The 21588-nt window shown below is 42.2% G+C and overlaps 2 protein-coding genes across 5 annotated transcripts in view; one reads left to right on the plus strand and one right to left on the minus strand.

The window, feature by feature from the left end:
• CRYBG3 (crystallin beta-gamma domain containing 3) overlaps positions 1-3975 on the plus strand; it is a 61788-nt gene extending 57813 nt beyond the window's left edge. For both annotated transcript variants that reach the window (XR_014510569.1, XM_083438198.1), the window contains exon 22: positions 927-3975. Coding sequence is in view for 1 of the 2 variants with exons in the window: in XM_083438198.1 (XP_083294324.1) it covers positions 927-1015 (89 nt within the window). In the remaining variant the exon portion in view is untranslated. The remainder of the gene's footprint in view (positions 1-926) is intronic.
• RIOX2 (ribosomal oxygenase 2) lies at positions 3974-20486 on the minus strand. Of its 3 annotated transcripts, none has more exons than XM_083438425.1 (10): positions 20270-20486; positions 16097-16529; positions 13969-14088; positions 13000-13128; positions 11806-11909; positions 8102-8204; positions 7148-7313; positions 6571-6653; positions 6113-6217; positions 3974-5611 (listed from the first exon to the last, which is right to left on the minus strand). In XM_083438425.1, the coding sequence occupies exons 2-10, from the start codon at positions 16523-16525 to the stop codon at positions 5453-5455; spliced, it is 1398 nt and encodes a 465-aa protein (XP_083294551.1). In that variant the 5' UTR covers positions 16526-16529; positions 20270-20486; the 3' UTR covers positions 3974-5452. The 3 variants fall into 3 exon arrangements, with proteins under 3 accessions (XP_083294551.1, XP_083294553.1, XP_083294552.1); XM_083438427.1 differs by lacking the exon at positions 20270-20486 and adding an exon at positions 20094-20263; XM_083438426.1 differs by lacking the exon at positions 20270-20486 and adding an exon at positions 20049-20263.
• Positions 20487-21588: the final 1102 nt, after the last annotated feature.

Raw genomic sequence — 21588 nt, forward strand, 5'->3', positions numbered from 1 at the left:
GGTCTGATCCAGCAGGACTCTTTGTTTTTTGTCTTGCCAGTAACAATGGAATCTAAAAGAATATTACTTGGCTATGCTAGCAGCAGCAGCTGCAGTTTCCATAAGCATGCAGTGAAACCAAATCAAAGATTCACGTGTTTATAAACAATGATAAAACACACATTGAATTTGGATAATCCATTTAGCTACAATGATCATATTTTGCTTAGCTTTTTTGGGGGGGCGGGGGGAATACTCTGCAATGCTGCCTTATAGAGCTAAACTTGGCCCTCCAGCTGTTTTGGGACTACAACTCCCATCATTCCTAGCTAACAGGACCAGGGGTCAGGGATGATGGGAATTGTAGTCCCAAAACAGCAGGAGGCGAAGTTTGGCCATCCCTGTTATAAAGTATGCCATTTCTGCCTGACTTTGAGGTCAAATTTTTCATGTCTGTCAGTATTTGCGTTCCAAATTGCCATGCATACATTAGGATCTCTGCTTAAGAATACAATTACAGGCACTTAATAACAGGGCCAGGGCATCAACAGAGTCTGGACAGACCCAGGTGTCACTGCAGCTTTAATACAACCACTTGTTCACAGAATCATAAAGAAAACCTTTATAGATAGCAGCTCTTTGCACACTGGAAAGTCATCCTTCATAAGCTAGAAAAACAGAAAAAAATACAAGGCAAAAAAAAATAATTGCCTGAAATACACTGTGCAGGACTAATTAATTCTGGATCACGTGTATATATTGTCACCATCTTGCTTCCAGTTTAGCTTGAAAGAGGGTTTTCTAATGAAAACAATTTTTAAAATAGTTTTTAGGTGTTAACATTTTACAAGTACTGCACATTTACTGCAATGGAAAAAATTGGCTTGTAAATAATCAATAATGAATTGATGTGAACTATTGACCTTCTCAAATGTCTCTTATTTTAGGAGGATATTATTATGACAGGAGCCACATTGTTGTAAACCAGCGCGACACCAGCAAATGCACACAGATATGGGACTTCGAAATATTGTGAGTGTGTCTCACTCCACTATAAAGGCATTTTAAACTCTGAACAAATGTGGGATGAAAACACTGTTGAACAAACTACTGAAGTCACACAGCACTGGAGCGTGTTATAGAATGTGCCTGACTCTGCTAGCCAGGGAATCCAAAACTGTCACATGTTTTAAGTGGCAATGGAATGCTGAATCTTATATTGTCTTCTTTACCCTTGTGAACAGATATACTACATAAGAGCAATGGCATATTCAGCAGAGTCCTATTAAGCAATAATGCTACAGTGGTGATTATGCAAACATTCTCTACTTGCTAATTATATGTTTTTTACCCCCTTTTCCTTATCATGTGAGAGCTAAAAAACAACAAAACTTTGAGCTGAAATGCATCTCCTACAGTTTTAAGCTACAAGTAGAAGCTTTTTGATTATTGCACTGTTTCCTCATATCTAGATATATCTCACTTTTGAAAAATTGAGTGTTTTGCCTCAGGTAAGTTTCATCATTGTAATTCAAAATGGCGATAAAACAAATGCTTTGAGAACTGTATATAAAAAGACAGTTTACTTAATGTTAAGCTTAGTGCTAATTCTCCATTCTCAATAGTATTTTATTGTAGAGGAGAATTTATGTAAGAGATCTAGTGACTAGTTTAGACTATTCACTAGCAGCTTGGTAATGCACAGAGCATTGTCACAGAGAAATATTGGCAATGATTCAGATTTTGTATAGAAAACTTTCTGCTGTTGTTCTGGTCTACCTACTGTAGCCACAATTCCAGCCAGTTAAAAATCAGTGAGATTAAAAAGTGTTTAACTAGGGAGATTAAAGTATATGATTGGTTTTTGCAGTGATTAACTTTGGCTGGATTGTGCCCTGGGTTTTTTTCCTTCCACTTATGAGTTATTAAAATCAGAACGCCAAAAGCGTTTGATAAACTTAACATAGCTCTAAGCCTTAGCGTAGTTCATCCACTAGAGAACAAGTCAACACCACACATTCAGCTGTTTTCTGGAAAGTTGCACCAGCACTATTTGTACCACTTTACATATGCAAATTGTTTTAAAAAACAACAAAAACCCTTTCCAAAAATACGGAAAACCTAAGTGTAAAAGGATATGAAAATTCCAGTTGAAGATAAATTCAGACCTGGGGCTCTGCTTCTGCCCATCCTGCAAGAACCTTTCCACTTTCATCTTTGCTCTTAGTTTTAAACCCAAACCTAAATTGGAATTGTGCAAAACAATGTCTGAGTTTAAAACTAAATTTGCAGTCTAGTACAGCTGTTCACTCCAGTGTATCTGGAGCCCCTAGTAATTAAAATCCTTCTGACTGGCTGCTTTGGCAGGAAATGAGGAGCCACAGGGACTGAATTTAGCAGAATTGTAACCACTTTTAAAGGGCTTGAGGTATGCAACCTCTTAGGTTAATAAATGAAAATGGTGGCCACATGTTCAGGGCCTGTTTGCACATGTAGTCCATGCAACTGTGTTATGCACCTGGAAGCTGGACCAGTTCGTTATTTCTGTGTACCTTAATGTATTTTTTTGAAAACAATTGAACATCAAGCTTGAATAGCTAAAACCAAACGGTGTAAGACTAGATTTCTCATATTTGCTATAGCTGCACAGTTAAGGAAAAAGGAAAAACTTTGGGGGGAAACCTCTATTTTTATAATGAAGATATGGCATTCTTAATATATTAACATCTACCTAAGGGCTTGAGCCACAAGTCTGCTGCATTGTGCCATCAACCACATGCATTCTGGAGACACAACTGACCTTGCCACATCTCCTGTCACTGGTTGCAGAAGCAGCAGAGGCACCCTGGGCCGCAAACTGTTGCAGTAGCTCACACCAGTAACAGCAGCCTTGTTTGGCTCTTGCACAACCTCTACCAGCAGTTCAGTCTTCGTATCCTAAAAAAACCTAGTTTTTCTAGAACCAAGGGAGCTATGCAAGGTGAAATGCTGCATATGTGTGTGTGCACTGCATCCTAATAAGCACTTTAGATTGTAAAATAAATAATACACCTACTTTTTCATTTTTACGTCACTAGGATCTTTAAATGTATTTTCATCTGAAGCACTTATTTAATAGATGGAATTTGTGTATGCTAAAATCAATTCTGAAACTACATTTAATACTTTTTTAAAAAAGTGCTTTCAAGACAATGTAAAATCCAGTCAACCTCAAATAAGATGCTCTCATTTGGTGTATCAGTGTTATGTAACTATGACTACAATAAAAACCCCACTTAGTGGGAGTAAGCCTGATTCAACAGGAATCTAAGTAAGCATGAATGGAGTTGCACTCTTAAGCGCAGCAGACTTTTAGGATACAGTCGTACTTTGGAAGCCGAATGCCTTGCCAGTTGAACGTTTTGGCTCCTGAACGCCGCAAACCCGGAAGTGAGTGTTCCGGTTTGTGAACATGCTTTGGAAGCCAAACGTCTGATGTGGCTTCCGATTGCATGCAGAAAGCTCCTGCAGCCAATCAGAAGCTGTGCCTTGGTTGCTGAAAGGATTCCGTTTGGCTTCTAAGGTACGGCTGTATTTGCTCTAGTCCCACCACAGGCACAGCTCCCAAAAGTGAGACCAGTAACTTTATTAGACATGGTGGTATTGGGGACCAAAACAGCTCTATTGCACCTGTGGGACCATTTCTATCCACAAGGCTTGTACCCACAAAGACACAATACTTGAGCTGTAGAGTTTAAAGGGTCATTCTGACTGGAATGTACGTGTGTATATTTAATGTATATAAAGTGTTAAAGGATAGAAGGGGTGGGTTGCCTTTATCCTGTTCATGGTATATTTATCGCAAACTTCAATAATATTTTTTAAATGATACAAGGGAGAATTCCCCCTCCTAAAAACCAGAATGCCAGTTATCACAGTTTGTCCAAAAGTGACCTTATATATAGTGTATATAGTTGACATTTCTCTGTGCTATTGGATTAAAAATACTTCAAAATAGTATCAGCAGTTTTATTTTCGTTACACGAGATGTATTGCTTTGTTTTCCGAATATCATTTCAAACCATTATATAAAGGTAACTTTAAGCTACCTTGTGGTGCCAAGGAAACTTGCATGATAAATACAAGATCACAGTATTTAAGAAAAAACACAGTCACCCTAAATTGTAAAGGACAGCAGCAGACAAAAACAATAGAACAGACAATGCTTTGCATTTGGGGGGTGAGGTGGGCAAGAATGTGGTAAAGGCCTCCTGGGTTTTGTTCACAACACCGGTACAGAATTGTAAGGATGAAGGAGCATTAAAAACATATGCCCCACATACTGATCTATGGGAGGTGCTGCCCAGATGTTATTAATTGTTCAATGAAGCAAACTGAACCATGTGGTAGTTTTGCATCCAGTTGTTGCCTGGCTAGAAAAGAAGGCAAATGTTAAAGTGTGCGAGAGCCACAGTTGTTTCAGTCTCTCGCCTCCCATGGTGCAAGCTCACACAATAGGCAAATGCGAAAGACACAACCCACAGTGGATGCCTTAGCCTACCAAACAAGGAGGAAGCATCACAGTAAGTAACAATGTTCCATTCTAACTTACTGTGATGCAATACTATTATCACATATTTATGTGTGTCTGGTTCGTCTCCATTTATACACCTTGTATAGTTACACCCAGGTATATAATTCTGTATATTTTGGCATGGGCAGATAGTTATAAATTGGCTTCTGCTCCTTTGTGCTTTTACTGTTGCTTTTTCAACTAATTACATGATGCATCCTTTATGAGATGCAGTGCAGTAGGTTGGCTTTTTCTGTACAACAAAGCACACTTTCACCCCAAAAAAGGGTCAACACTTTTATGTTTGCAGCCCATGACACTATCCACAATTTGGGGTGCCACTGGCTTTCGTATGGCAAGACCAGACCTCCTTACTTTAGGTGTACAGTGGTACCTCGGTTTAAGAACAGCCCTGTTTACGAACAATTTGGTTTACAGTCTAAGAACAGAAGCTGACCAGTGGGAGGCCTCGGTTTAAGAACGGACTTCTGGAACGGATTAAGTTCGTAAACCGAGGTACCACTGTACATATGTCACTGCTGAAACCAGGAAAAGCCTGAGCCATTCATTCCTACTTTGCACCAGGGATGCTGAACTTGCAGCTCCCCACATCTCCCACTGCCTTGGGAGTCCAACAACACCTTGAGGGCCACAGCTTCCCCATTTACCCTCCTGTGTGGTGTTTTTATGTTCAACAAACCTAGTAGTACCCTTACTCACTACGCATACAAAAACGATGTAAAAAGCCTTTGTATGCCTGAGGTAACGTTTTGCCGTTTCTGTGCAATGGCAGATTTAAGCACTTTTAACTTTGGCTGGCTGGTGCCTTAGGTCCCTTCTATTTTAATTTAAGGGCACACTTGATTCTCCCAGCAACATCTAAGAGACCTATGAGTACTTAGCTTTGACTGGATCATGCCTCTAGACTACTTCAATGAGCAATTCACTCCACAATGATACCACCAAGTTCTCTTTTTCTGCATCTGAAGTCAGATTCAGTTCTTTAACACGGACAGTGTTACCGCTCCAAATTTGCTTCAGCGCATCCATATGTGAGAGCGGAAATCGTAACCCACGAGTCTATAAAGAGAAAGAGTGTGTGTGTTATTAACGCCATATTGAACTAAACATTTGACACATTTCATGCTCACCAATATGAATAATATATCCTGGGCCATTAGTTACTGCTGTTATACAGATGAACACAGTTATTATAAATCTATCAACACATGTTTCTACATTACATTGACTAGGCTAGCTAAATGCAACCTCCAGGCTCAGAGGCAGTATATGCTGAATATCAGATACCACAGTGGGTTTTTGGAGATCTGGCTGATTACAATTGGGACAAAGTAATGGAGTATATGGGTCCTTGGTCTGAACCAGCAGCGTTCTCATATTGCAAATAAAATGTACACAGCTTTTAAAACAGACAAACCCAAACAGCAGTCTGGCAAAAACTTAACGTACTGCTGACCAGCAACAGGTATGGAGGGGGCTAGAAGAGACAGATCTGAAAATAAGGAATTTCCACATGGACTTCATCAATAACTGACCTAACAAGCAGAATTAAAAACAAACCTCTGCTATTCCATCCTCATTCATATCCTCATCCCCCATCATATGGACTTCCCTCTTGTTCTTTAAAGAGTGATAGACAAAAACCATTTCTTTGCGAGACTCTTCCTAAAAAAACAAGAGAAAAACAGATAATACATTGTATTTATTAATCAACATCAAAGCACTTGCAAAACTCTTGCTCCATTTTACCATAACTTTAGAAGCCTCACCTTTCTTATTTTTTAGCAGTAGTAATTAGGAAATTCCTTAGCTAAGGCCAGCACCTGGTTATATTTCAAAGGCTGTCTTTGAAACTCCTACGAAACACTAACACTTTCCCTTTACAAAACAGAACTGAATTGCTGTAATGTCAGAGCAAATCCCAGTCACATGCTGTGGGATTCAAGCAGCCTAAAAATAACATACACCCAATTCCTCACTGAAAAGCAAGTCTCTACAAGCACTTCCTCTGTACTCACCAAAAGGTCTGGTTCCACTGTAATTACTGTGTAGTCTTTAAACCGTAACCTGATTGTACTGTCTATTTTTGGTAGTGCTCCACCTAGACAAGGAAGAATAGCATAAGTTCAGCGAGAGGAGCAGCAAGCTAGCCTGTGCTGCTTATATCTTTATTGACTAAGAGCAGGTGCAGAAGTTAGTGCAGTTGGCTAATTCTTGTAAATATCTCCTTAGTTCAGTCAGCTTGTATGTACAGTATAACAGCTGAAGCAGAGTCATGGAAGATCACAGGCTATTTTCCTAATTAGAAAAAAATGCAAAATGCCATCTATCACTGACATAGCTGCTGCAGTATAATCTAGGTCCCTCTTAAAATGCTAACTGAAATATCAAAAAAAGGAAAGAAGGGAAGAGAATCTTCAGAAATGTAACATCTGTACAGGCTCTCTGAACCAATCCACGCATTAAACTAATCGATGGCCCGGTTCCATATGTAATATATGTAAATAACTGGTTTACTGCTACATCTATGGAACAAACTGTCTTCCCAGTCCCCACACTTTATGAAAAGCACCCTCTGCAAACTTAGAATGTTACCTGGAGCCAGAGAGTCAAAGCTAGTCCCCAAGAAAGGAGGTAATCTGTTCATAATGAAGTCTTTTTTCATGTCGGATGACCTCAATTCTCTACCATTTTCCAGACGGTCTGCAAGGCATCTCAGGAAGCCACTTAATTGCTTGGATGAATCAGATAAATCCGCCTTCTAAAGAAAAAGACCAAAAAGAATTTATGCTAGTAGTTAGAAACACGATCCTAATTTACTTGAGAATGCAATCCAAAGATCTCCAGGCATTGCAGATGTTGGCTCCCAACCTTATTTTGGTCATTATAAGCTGTTTTAAACAGTTTTTAATATTGTGCAATATTGTGTTTTAATATTAATGTTGTGTTTTATTGTTGCAACCCAGCCTGGGACCTTAGGGTGAAGGGCAAATAACAAATTGTAATCATCATCACCTGCTGTGCTGGGACAGAATTGCAAAGGCAAGATTTTTTGAACAAACAAGTGTTCTGTTTAACTCTTCTTCCTGTAGCCAGTTATGGGAAGGCAGCAGTAGCTAAGTTACACAGACTCAAATGCCACATTATGAAAACATAAAATTTGGTATTAATTTGGATTTAGTGTTCTTCTTTGAAAGCTACTGGGTCAAGCTACAGATGGCAACTTGAAGGCTAGCAATTAGCTCTCTTTATTACAAGACCCATAACAAAACTCTGCAGTTTTGCCTACACTTGCTGGGACTATTATAGGTGCCAGGGTGCAGCTTGTGCACTGTTTGGTTTAAAAAGCTTCCTGGCTTAGTTTTGCAAACAAATGTGACCGCACAGTAAAGAAGACCTGCTGCTAAGAAACAAGGCTGACCTCTTCCAACATTATGAAACTACTAGTGGAGATTATGGGAGTTACTCTGTGTTTAAAATGGTGGCTATGCGCTTTTCCTCTGACAGCAAGCACACTGCTCTTCATTTTCTTTAGCTCTGCATCTTTACCATCAGTAACTGCCTTGGAATGCTCTTCCGAAAGTCAACATCCTCTTTCGCCGTATCCAGCACTAGTCCAGGAACCACATCCAGCAAAAAATCTCTCCAAGAGCTGCCATACAAGGGGGAGGGGAGGGAAACAAAGGCATTAATGCCAAGCCAGTTAATTCAGAGCAATGTTTCTTGCTAAGGGTAAAGAGAAAGCAAACTGGTTTTGAATGTCAAGTGCTCATCCAGCACATCCTATTAACCCACATGGACTGAAACTGAGAAAGTTTAGCAAAAATACTATCATGTATACTCATATTCTAGGTGATCAGGAAATACAGTCTAATTCTTTCAGGGCATCCTAAGGAAGCATAGGTCATTGACAGGCTGCTAGCTACAAGCGCCTGAAAGATGCTCCACTCGCATTGCTTAGGATAGTGTAACACAGCTTCAGTGTGGTCTCCTGTACAGAAAAAGCAGGTAGGTGAGAAACAGCATGGAAAAATCTAATGGATTAAATTGTCCACCTCAACAGAGGTAGATAGGTAAGTAAAGGTAAAGGTACCCCTGCCCGTACGGGCCAGTCATGTCTGACTCTACGGTTGTGCGCCCATCTCACTTAAGAGGCCGGGGGCCAGCGCTGTCCGAAGACACTTCCGGGTCACGTGGCCAGCGTGACGAAGTTGCTCTGGCAAGCCAGCACCAGCGCAGCACACGGAAACGCCATTTACCTTCCCGCTATAAAGCGGTACCTATTTATCTACTTGCACTTAAGGGTGCTTTCGAACTGCTAGGTGGGCAGGAGCTGGGACCGAAAGACGGGAGCTCACCCCACCGTGGGGATTCGAGGTAGGTAGGTAGGTGGGTAAATAAATAAACAAACCATATTTTTCTGTCTATAAGGCGCCCCCATGTATAAGACGCCCCTATTTTGGGGGACTCCGATTTAAGAAAATAGGGGGAGATGGTCCCCATGTATAAGACATACTCAAATTTTGGACATTATATTTTAGGGGGGGAACCTAGTCTTATACACGGAAAAATATGGCATTTATTATCCCACCCCTTTTCCCCTGGTGGCACTCACAGATAAAAATAAGAACTGCTAAAAACATAGAAAAATAATCCCTAAAATACAGTTAAATATTGACAGAATTAAAACTATGTAACATCTGTTTAAAACATACCAATAATTACAATAAAAATAGCATGGGACCAGCCCTTTCATTAAAAGCAGTCAATTCCCCAAAGCCCAAAGGAGGCATTCACTTGCTGGGGGAAGGACAGTCTAGCTTCTCTAGGGAGGGAGTTCCAGTCTGGAAGCAGCCACCGAGTCTGCAGCAAGTGTGTCTGTGAGGGTGGCAGGATTGAGAGAAGGGCCTCCCCAGGAAGAGTCATATGAGGGAATCTGATACTTCACATAGCTTGAACCTAAGCCATATTGGGCTTTATAGGCGATAACAAGCACTTTGAATTGTGCGCTGAAACAGACCAGTAGCCTGTGGAGCTGTTGTAACAAGGGAGTCGCCTGCTCCCTATAACCAGTCCTGGTCAGCAATCTGGCTGTAGCTCTTTGAACCAGTTGACTTTTCTGAGCACTTTTCAACGGTGGCCCCCACATAGTGTGTTAGATCATGATGTAACTAAGGCTGTGGCCAAATCAGACATCTTTTATGGAACAGGTGAGGCTGGTGCACCAGCTTTAACTGTGCAAATAAATGCACTCCTGGCCACCACAGAGACCTGGGCATCCATATTCAGAGGTGAGTCCAGGAGAAAACCCTAACTGCAAACCTGTGTTTTGGGGGCAAATGTTACCCCATCCAGCACAAGCTGAATCTCTGTTCCCTGTTCCCTTCTGACTGACCAAGAGCACCTCTGTCTCCTCTGGATTAGGTTTCAATTTGTTCACCCTCATCCAGTCCATTAATGATGACATACACCAGTTCAGAACCTAGAGAGCTTCTTTGGATTTAGGTGGAAAGGAGAAGTGACAAACACCTTAATCCAGGGAATGTGATCTGATCAAGCCAGCATTATAGTTGGGTACCCCTCCCTGGGATGGGCCATTAATTATTATTATTAATTACCCACCCTTCACCCTAAGGTTCCAGGGCAGGTTACAACATCAAAACACATCATAACTCAAGATTAAAAACAGTTTAAAACAAGAAACAACTACAGAAATAAGTAGGGCCTTAAAAATATACATCTCAAGTGTCAAGAGGCAGGCTAAAGAAGTGTGTCTTAAACATTTGCTGGAAGTTTTATAATGAAGGTGACAGGCACACCTCTGTAGGGAAGGAGTTCCTCAACTTTGGGGCTGCCAGAGAATGCTCTCCCCTGTCCTCTGTCCTTCTGAAGGAGGAGGAACTAGCCAGAGGGCTGTCTAGGAGTCTGTATCTAGCTACAACGACCACAGAGTTGCAAATGCCACTGGCCTCCACAGAAGAAACAAAGAGTTTTGTGACAAGACCAATTAGCACTGTGGCTATTCTACATGACGTTCATGGTACCACAACATGGAAATCTCTTCCTGAAAATATTCAGTACAAAAATGTGCTTTGAAGCGAAGCACCATGGGCTTCAAAAACCAGCTGTTCTGTTGCTTCTGGTCCCAACTTAACTATAGTTCCATTTGATACTGAATCAGTCTTTGATTTATTTATTTTTAAATCACTTTGCTGCCTGAACACCTAACTCCAGCTATGTTTACTACATTAACACAAACCCCCAGCATGAAACTCAGGATCTGACTTCATTATTCCCCTACTTCTTCATTGCCTCCCATTCTTGTCTCTAAATCCCTGCTTAATGTAGCAGAGATTCTTGTTCCAATTAAGGATTTTGCCTATTGGAAAGACATGAGGGATGATGGGAGTTGTAGTTCTGTAACATCTGGAGGGCCAAAGGTTCGCCACCCCAGATCTTCTAAGCTAGTACTATTTCCCTTAAAAACAAAACAATGAATGCAATGAATGTTTTATGTTGCTTTATGTCAGAGGTGTCCAAACTTTTTTCAAAGAGGGCCAGATTTGATGAAGCGAAGTGCTGTGAGGGCCAACCAAAACTGTTGAGCTTTTTTTTAGAATTTTACCCCAGGAATTAAACTGCCACAGGAGGACAGGATTAAACCAACTAGCGGGCCGGATTAGCCCCCCAAAACAGAACTTTGGACATGCCTGCTTTATGTAAACTGGTTAGCTTGGGTTAATTAATCGGTATAGAATATAAATCTTCTATAGCTAAAAGAAAATAAAAATAGCTTGCCAGATTCATTTAGTTTAAAGTCACTGACAAGAAAACTCATACAGTGGTGCCTCGCAAGACGAAAATAATCCGTTCCGCGAGTCTCTTCGTCTTGCGAAGCAAGCCCACTAGCGGATTAGCGCTATTAGCGGTTTAGCGGCTATTAAGGGATTAGCGGCTATTAATGGATTAGCGGATTAGCTGCTAAAAGGCTATTAGTGGCTTAGTGGATCAGCTGATAAGCGGCTTAGAGAACAGCTGTTAAGTGGCTTAGGGGCTGGGGAAAAAGGGGGGGAGGGAAAAAAACCCTGCAGAACTCGCAAGACATTTTCGACTTGCGAAGCAATCCCATAGCAAATTCGTTTTGCGAAGCACCTCCAAAACGGAAAACCCTTTCGTCTAGCGGGTTTTCCGTCTTGCGAGGCATTCGTCTTGCGGGGCACCACTGTACTAGAAGAATAAGGCAGAGTGCTTACTTGTTCTGATAGGTGCTGATGGTCACATGAGTAGAATGCGATATCCCAGGAGGTGTGTCAGCTTGATGTATGGTCCCCCTTGGAAAATATAGCAGGTCTCCGGGCTGGAAGAAAATGTGGGCAGGACAGTTAAAAATAAATTATTTTGACAGTTTATTAAGGCTACACTGCTGTGCTTGCAAAATAAAGAAAAATTACTCTCTCAATAGCAAAAACACAAACAGCTGAATAGACAATTCTGTCATGTTACAGAATTTTCCCCATTTTCATGTAGAGCTGTGCTACAGACATGCAAAATCCTATAGTTAAGCTACAAGGACTGTTAGAAACCTACTTTTTTATAAAAAAAAGAAAAAAGGGAGGGAAAGTGAATAGTATTTAAATTGGCTTACAATGATCAATACTAAAAAGGCAGAGCAGCAGGTACTAGGCCAAAGCAGCAGATAAAACACACTGCGCAGCACTAAATAACAAATGCAGAAAGCTCCAGAAATGCAAAAAACAACAAAGTACAATTAATTCAGACTAAGCAATAAAACAATAAGAACTATAAGACAGCAGCAAAGCAAACTGAAACAAAGCAATTGTTTCATTGACAGGTACAGTGGTACCTCGGGTTAAGAACTTAATTCGTTCTGGAGGTCCGTTCTTAACCTGAAACTGTTCTTAACGTGAGGTACCACTTTAGCTAATGGGGCCTCCCGCTGCTGCTGTGGCATGATTTCTGTTCTCAGCCTGAAGCGAAGTTCTTAACCCGAGGTGCAATTTCTGGGTTAGCAGAGTCTGTAACCTGAAGTGTCTGTAACCTAAGGTACCACTGTATTAATCCTGGAACTGTGTAAATTTACACGATATTCACTGCAGTTTACCACAGATGCATGAAGCATTGCCAGCTGATAGAAGCTTCACAATACTACCCAAATTTAAATCAACTTCCAAAATGGGAATGCTAAATAACAAGAACAACCCTCTCATTCTCCTAACAGTGGAAAGGCTTGTATGAAGTGACACTGGAAAATGTGACTGAAAGGAGAGGCATAGTGGAATAAGCCATGTCAAACAGACAACCAATCTCTCTCTTTAAGACCTAGAGGGGACAGGCAACCTTATTCGCCAACAGCGAAATATGTCAAGGTGTTAGACATTGTCTTCATCTATGGCTCAGGCACCCAGGGGTGTTTCTGACACGAATACCTTTAATATGAAGTCGTGTGTTGGAGTCCCTATCTTCTCCTCGGGCTCAGTGTTGTATTCTTGAGCTAAATGTACAGTAGGCTTATAGAGTCGCCAGTGCTTCTTTCCTTCCAACTGTAGGATAAACACCTGCAAAGACCATAAGTCAGTAAGCATCAAAAAGCTTCACCGTTCCTCAGACTTTCAGCTAAGTTCACTACAGAATAAACATTTGTTGCAAGTGAGTTCTTTATTCAGAACAGAATACTTGTAAATGTTGAAAGTAGTACTAGGTTTTATTTCGAACAGAATCCACATGTGATATGTGCACGCATCATCCATGTACTATTGTGGAAGCATGTAATGACTTCCACAAAATTAATCACAAGACAGAGAAACCACTAGGAGAACACTTCAATCTCCCAGGACATTCTATACAAGATCTCAAAGTAGCTCTCTTATTACAAAAGAATTTCAGAAATAGACTGGAAAGAGAAGTTGCTGAATTGCAACTTATTACCAAACTTAAAACCATGGAGAGACCTGGTCTGAATAGAGACACTGGATTCTTATCTCATTATATATGATAAAGCTATTTTTAGCCATATCACCCCTTGCTTTTTCCTGGAAGACCAATTGCAGTCATTAACAGTCGTCACCAGGTTTACCACACCTATCAGCCAATCACACATTCTGAGTAATATTCTGAGTAATACCCCTCCCCACCCTCTCACTATATATAAGGGTCTGGTGACTTCTGTTTCAGTGTATCTGAAGAAGTGCGCATGCACACGAAAGCTCATACCATAACTAACTTAGTTGGTCTCTAAGGTGGTACTAGAAGGACTTTTTTATTTTTATTTTTAATTGTTTTTAATTTTATTTTGTTTCGACTACAGCAAACCAACACAGCTACCTACCTGTAACTTAATTTTACTTTGCGAAACTCTTGCAAACAAGAAACGTACTGGCCATCATGGGCCCTCTTACCTCAACATCATCGTAGTGTGGTGGCAGGCCTTGGGACCCTGGAGGGGTAATGTAAATGTTAGATCCAACCAATGAGCCGAAGTAGCATTCCAGCTTCTCCTGGATTCTCCAGAGCTCATCCTAAAAAGAAAAAGAAAAAAAGGAGGGAAGAGACAGAGAAACAGTTAACAATGCCAAGGCAACCTCCATTATTCTCCTATCATATTTACCCATTATATTTGCAATCCAATTGTGCCAAAAACATGTATCACTCTAAACAAGATGTCTGCCTGACCTGCTTTATAAAAGGTCAGAAGAATAAAAGAGTGCAACTTTCCCATAGGAAAAGTGTGTCTGTTGCACACACAGGCATTCATACAGCTGCTGCCTTATCTGAAAACATGTCAGCAAGCTAGATGAGAAGCAGGCAGAAAACAGAAGTTCCAACACATGCTAAATTCAGTCTCCTTCCTTAGGTCCAGTGTAAGTGGTTTCAAGATGCCTGCCAATGCAAACCTCAATTAAGCCACTTATACGGGTAACAATATACAACTAAATCCTCTTCTGCATAGTGTTACTGGGCCATTCCTTCCAGCCAACCAAATCACTGCTCCTTTTTGCTTTCCCTTCAAATGAAGTTACTTTTATTGAAATGAAGCGAGTTGTACAAGCCAATGTTTGCTTACTCAATGAAGCTTTTCCAGCCACAGACACCCCCTGACTCTCCACTCCACTCTCCACTGTCAGGAAAGGCCTTGGATGTGTGGCATGGAAGACTATAGTGGGAGCAGGGAATCTGCAAAAATCAAGTAGAAGCAGCTTGCACAAGCTCAGGCACTAACACATTAACTGCAGTGTTTCCTTATAAATCTATTTGTTTAGTAACTTCATTATACAGATTTTTTTAAAGGGCTCATTGCTTCATTTCAAAAAATAGGCTACTGGGGTATGAAACACTGAGTTTATAGAATATTCTCATGCACTATCTTAATTCCATAATCCACAAATTGAATTTGAATAGCAAACAAAAAGCAATTGTTTGTACTGTATATGTATCTTGTTCCTCTCATCATATGTTACACTTCTTTTTTACCCAACAGCAATTATTATCATATAATTTATGTATCAGATAATCCAATGAGGCTTAACAGGAACAGACAGATGATATGAAACCAGTATATCTAGTGTACAAATGAGAATGGTTCATGATGTCTTTTGAGTTAGCATCCTCAGGGGAATCCCTAAGTTTGCTGAAGCAAGAAGAGAGAAAATCCCTAGTGGTCTAATAAGCACAGACTAAGGAAGAAGTGCCTGACGTGCTCTGGTCCATGGGGTCACGAAGAGTCGGGCACGACCAAACAACAACAATGCTCAGGAGCTACAAAATGCTGGACAGATGTGTGTGCGTCAGAAAACCTGGGGCAGAGGAGGGGACAGAAATGGCACAGAATGCCCTGAAAGAAGACTAGGCCAGTTAGACCACACTGCAACATTTTATTTTATTTTTGGTCCCACCCGTTAAACTTTAATCATGATTCAGTAGGGGAATTCTCCTGAAAACAAAAGGAATACTAATACACAAAAGGAATACTAATTTCTAACTGGCATTCATTCACCTCTTCCAAAGGTGACTTTTTCCTCATAAAGACTCAAAAGGACATCCTGAATCATTCTTTCTTCTACACTATAAATACTGGTTTTATATCATCATCATAGTTCTAAAAGAGCCCATGTTTTCTGCAAGACTGGCACTCAGTACCCTTTTGAGTACAGAAAAATGAATCAAGCAAGTTTAAGCTTAAATTTTATCATTTCCCCAATTTTCTAAAGTCAAGACAATGTTAAAAGCAAACGTACCAGAGAATGTTTTAAGTAACCGAACTATTCAAAAGCAATATATTGTTATGCATTTGCTTGGGAATAGGCTGTTTACCAATTAGGACAGATATACAACAAACAATATAAAAACAGAGTCATTTATGGCTTCTCAGTCAGTTTAGCAGTGTCCCTGGACTCTTCAATCCAGGTTGGCAACAGCTGATTGTAAGAGAGGATAGGCTCATAGTAGCAGCCTACTCCCTAAATTTCCAGAATCCCAGATTAAAACTCCAAAAGCAACCATCAACAACAGACACCTGATGGATCATACCTTAAATCTCTGGGGCTGGTGAAATTGTATTGTAGCCTTTTTCTGGTCAAAGTCTTTCTTCAGCTGTTCATAGCTGACTTTGCCATCTTTGTTAAAAATCTTTTTTTTCCCATTCATACTTCTGCAGACATTAATGTCCCTTCCATAGTACAAGCCCTCTTTGACCATCTCTTTAAGGTCAGTTAAGGGAAAAAGAGATTGGTAGTACAATGCCACAGAAGGCTCCTCTCGCTGAAGCAGCAATGGCTTCTGCTCCCAATATTCTCTGAAAAATTCATCTTGTTTGACAGGAGAGATCAAACTTTCAAATACGCTCTCTGGATGGTCACATTTCATAAGCCAAGGGCAAGTTGCTTCCACTTTTGCTTGTTTACATGGCAAACGTTGTTCCTTCTCTGTTGCAGCTCGTCTCCCTCCTTTCTTGGGCATGGTCCTGCATAAAAGTAGCAAAAACATTAAGGGTGCCTCTAGAGCATCACTATTTTGCAGAAGAAATTCAACTTTAGCTTGATGCAATTAAAGTGGATTAAGGCACTCTGTTATCCTAGCGCAAGGTATCCACTTAAAAACAACAAGAAAACAGACTTGTTGCAATTAGGAAAGTGAGAGGAAAATGCACTGAAAAGTGTGGGGTGAATGAACGATTAACAGGAAGCGTAAACACCTTGGAAGTGAATCAGGATGAATGCGTGTTGTACAACTGTCCCGTGAACAAATGCTCAAAAAGACCAGATATAATCTAACCTCCAAGTAAGCTTTGTGCAAGCAAATCAGGATAAATGATGAATAAGCAAGAGGAGGAGCCCTATGTCTGAGGTAAGACCAAGTTCAATCACACTCCTATGTGTGCACAGAACTGCACCCTGGGTAAACCTGCTGAGGAGTGGACCATCAAAAGGGGTGGCCATGTTTGCACCTATTAAATTGCTCAAGGTCTTTAAAACAAAAAGATTGTGAAGAGTGCCAAAAGGACCTTTTCAAACTGAGAGTGGTAAGATGGCAAATACAATTCAATTCAAACAATGTACAGTGATACATGTAAGACAAAAAAAAACACCCTTAACTTCACATACACTTTCATTAGGTCTGAACTGATGATGATAGCTCAATGAATCTGACACCAAATATGTATATTTAAGGGCAACTCAGTATCACCTTATTAAAATATGTCAAAATTATCTCATACTACATATATGAAAGTCAGTTAGCTGGAAACTCTGTTCTTTTCCAGAGGCAAATACAGACTGAGAAGACACTGGGTGATGTACATGTACGCATAGATTAGTCTTAACTGGTTTGCTTCTGCATGAGATATTCCCTTTAGCATTTTTTTCCTAATACAGCTCACAGCTCCTCTTCTAGGTTTTCAAAACACAGGCTTTCTGGAAAAACTTAATCACATCTCAGCAGGATCACCTCAGCTCATCAAGCCTCCATTATCAGATTGCATGCATGTTAGTTTTAAGATAAAGCTTTTAAAATTCTGCTCTGTTTTGAGTCCCAGAGATCCCATGACATTTTCTGTGACAATGGCAATTGCCTGATGTCCTCAATCCACCCTCCCATTCTCTCAGCTGGGAGAACACTGCCTGCTTGTTAGCAGCTGGTTTCAGCTAGGGAGTAGCGTTAACAATGCCACAGAAACACATCATGGAAAGCATGTTGAGATTTTGGAGCTCAAAGATATTACGCACACATCACCATTGCACCATTTAGCAACCTATGTGGTCCCCTGGGCAGGCAAGGTAATTCATTAAACATTAGTTCATTTTCCGTTCCACTACATCTTAAACTAAATATTTTAATGGGTACCACTTTATGTCCCCCTGCGTTTAAACCTACTTAGAAGCTGCAGGAAAATGGGGTTAACAGGAACAGACAGATGCAAATGCAAAATAGGGAGGGAGAAAGAAGACAGCAATAATGTTTCCTTGCAAATCTTTGAGGAGGCCCAATCAAAACATTAACAAGCTAAGGATGCGCATCACTGCTGTGCAGTACAGTGATACCTCAGGTTAAGTACTTAATTCATTCTGGAGGTCCGTTCTTAACCTGAAGCACCACTTTAGCTAATGGGGCCTCCTGATGCTGCCGCGCTGCCGGAGCACAATTTCTGTTCTCATCCTGAAGCAAAGTTCTTAACCCGAGGTAGTATTTCTGGGTTAGTGGAGTATGTAACCTGAATTGTATGTAACCTGAATTGTATGTAACCTGAAGCGTATGTAACCCGAGGTACCACTGTATTTGGAAACGAGCTATTTCAGAATAAGCAACACTCTAGTGTTTTGAAACAGACCTTTCCAAAAACAGCATGTAATTCTTACCAATTTATACAGCACTTTTCATGTTCAAAGAACTTTATTAGTATATTTATTTGCCACCCTTATTCCATCCCAGAATTCAGTCTGTTTAGTCCTGTCCAAGCACTGATCAAGCCCAGGTCTACTTAGCTCCAACGAAGAGTATGCATTTTGTGTACATCATTTCAGTAAACCTTGCAATTAAGATGTATTGTTGCACCATATTGCAAATGGGTGAATGTACTTGCAGAAGACCACACAGCAGTCTCACTGCTGAGCTGACATTTGAACAGTGAAACGGGATAGGTAACACATGTACCCCTATTTTCCACAGGATAGCCATAAATATCCAAGCAATGGTAGCTATCTCCACAGAGATTCAAATCAATTTGTTCATAACCAAGTAAGCAGAATACAGTTGTTTATTTAAGGGGAGTTGGGGAACTTACAGTACGCGCCTCACGGTTTTGTTGGGTTGTGCATTTTCATTAATTCTTGCCTACTGATGAGGCTGGCTGAGTCTGACGGGCATGAAGAAGGTAGAAACCTAGAGCATGCTGGTTCCGGCCAAAGACCATGTACAGTAATCCACTACAGTGGTACCTCGGATTACAGACACTTCAGGTTACAGACTCTGCTAACCCAGAAATATTACCTCGGGTTAAGAACTTTGCTTCAGGATGAGAACAGAAATTGTGCAGCCGCGGCGCAGCGGCAGCAGGTGGCCCCATTAGCTAAAGTGGTGCTTCAGGTTAAGAACAGACCTCCATAACAAATTAAGTTCTTAACCCGAGGTACCACTGTACAGTCACACTTCATGTTACATTTGCTTCAGGTTGCGCATTTTCAGGTTGCATCCCGCAGCGACCTGGAAGTACCGGTAAGGGTTATTTCCGGGTTTCGCCGCTTGCACGTGCAGACACGTCACGCACATGTGCAGAAGCGGCGAATCGTGACCCGTGCATGCGCAGACGCAGGTTACGTTCTTTTCAGGTTGCGAATGGGCACCGGAATGGATCCCGTTTGCAACCAGAGGTACCACTGTATTCTGTTCTCTCAGTGGCAGACCAGATGCAGAGTCGGAGGGCAAGAGCGCTTTCCTTGTGTTAACTCCAGCAATATCTGGAGGGCCTCAGGTTCCCCATCCCCAAATAAGGAGGGAACGCGACTGCTGTGTGGAGGAAACCCACCTCCTTCCACACAGCAGTCCCTCTTGTTCTCATGCCCCGCAGAAAACCTCCTCCCCTCGCCTTAAAAAACAAACCCAAAGGTTTTCCCAACTGCGTCCTTTCCTTTTAGGGGCAACAAGGGAACTTGCCCACAAGAGCAGCGGCAAATTGGCAGCGTGTTCGAGCCCCTCGCGCCAATATCCACGTGCACCGGCAGCATTCCTAACTGGATCCCAGCAGAAAGTCCCGCCGGGCCCTCGCCCTCCAACGAAGGGACGTGCATTTCAATCACCCTCCTTGGAATTCATGCAAAAGCTTAGGCTAGGCTTCCAAAACGGGAATTTTCAAAGAAATAAATCAGCGGCGGCCACCAAAGATAAGCAAAGAGCTGGCCGAGAATCACGCGGCTGCTCTTCTTAATGGTAGCGGGGGGGGGGGTTGTTCTAGATTTGCAGCACGTCGGGAAACGGCCATAAAGAGTACCCAGTGCTGACGGTGCATTAGCAGCGGCGACTAGGTGCGAGTTACCACGTTGCTGTGGGGTTAGGCTGCTGGATTGGGCGTCCTGCCCAGGAGGAGCATGGCCGGCCTCGCCTCACACTGCAATAGAAGACGGAGAAGAAGGGAGCGGAGCCATTTCTGTGGCGGAGGGTGGGGAGACTCGCAGGTGCTCTTCGGGCAGCCGCCCCTAGCTTTATACCGACCTGCTTGGGCGCGCGGAGAGTGACACGTGCGTTGCAGCGTGAGCAGAAGCTGCCCCTCCGCGCGTTTCCTGTGCGGGAGGAGGGAGAGTCGCCTTCCTTCCCTTCTTCTCCTCCCTCCCACCCGCCTGCCTCTCTCCTATCGCGGGAGACTTGTTGCTTTTTGCCCGCCTCCCAAACAGCAAGGCGGGGCGGTCGCGGAAATAAGCGCTTTCGTGTGGCGGCGGCGGCGTTAGGACTTGTTCCCTTGTGCCGGTTTAGCCGCCGTGTGGACGCGCAGGGAAAGCGCAGCTTTCTCACTGCACCCCCTTCAGGCTCAGGGGTGTGAGCGCTCTCTCTCTCTGCACCGGTTGTATTTCTGCCCCAAAGGAACGAGCTATGCGAAGGGGGACGCTCGTAAGGAGATTTTTTAAAGGCTGGGGGCGGGGTAGGAGAGAAGAACGCCTTAGCTCCCTTTTGTTTTTTTCGTCCCTCACGCACGCCTACGTCTGTTGTACGCACCTGGGATAATACACTCTTATCACTGCGAAAAGGGTGTTGCAGGAGCATCAGGCAAAGGCTAAAACTGCACAGAAAGAAGCCACAGCAATTAAGTTGTGTAATGCAATGATAACTGTGCTGTTATTAAAAGTGTCCCTTTTGGCATAACAAGGAGACAGTTTCGAGTTTCGCAAAAGAAAGACGGTGGCGTAGCCAGGACTTTTGGGGGAAGCAGTGATTGGTCAGTAAAGTATTTCTATTGTTTTAATTGGCGCTGTGGGTTAAACCACAGAGCGTAGGACTTGCCGATCAGAAGGTTGGCGATTTGAATCCCCGCGACGGGGTGAGCTCCCCCCGTTGCTCGGTCCCTGCTCCTGCCAACCTAGCAGTTCGAAAGCACACCAGTGCAAGTAGATAAATAGGTACCGCTCCAGCGGGAAGGTAAATGCCGTTTCCGTGCGCTGCTCTAATTTGCCAGAAGCAGCTTAGTCATGCTGGCCACGACCATGCTGTACGCCGGCTCCCTTGGCCAATAAAGTGAGATGAGCGCCACAACCCCAGAGTCGGTCGCGACTGGACCTAATGATTAGGGGTCCCTTTACCTTTACCTTACTTGATCTAAGGGAGCAGCTGCCCCCCCGCCTACGCCCATGGAAAGTAATCCTGCATGCCACCCCAGTTTCTGGGAATGAGGCACAGCTGAGACTGGTGTCTGATAAATGGTTAATGTTCTCACTATAAGGGTAGTTGCTGGAATTGTAAAAAATAAATACACAACTTGTGAGATTCTAGGCAAGCACCCTTTTCTAAACAGGGAGAGCAGTTCCTCCTACCATCAGGAA

Source organism: Podarcis tiliguerta (genome assembly GCF_965153285.1).
Source record: "Podarcis tiliguerta genome assembly, chromosome: 4".
Lineage (NCBI taxonomy): Eukaryota > Metazoa > Chordata > Lepidosauria > Squamata > Lacertidae > Podarcis > Podarcis tiliguerta.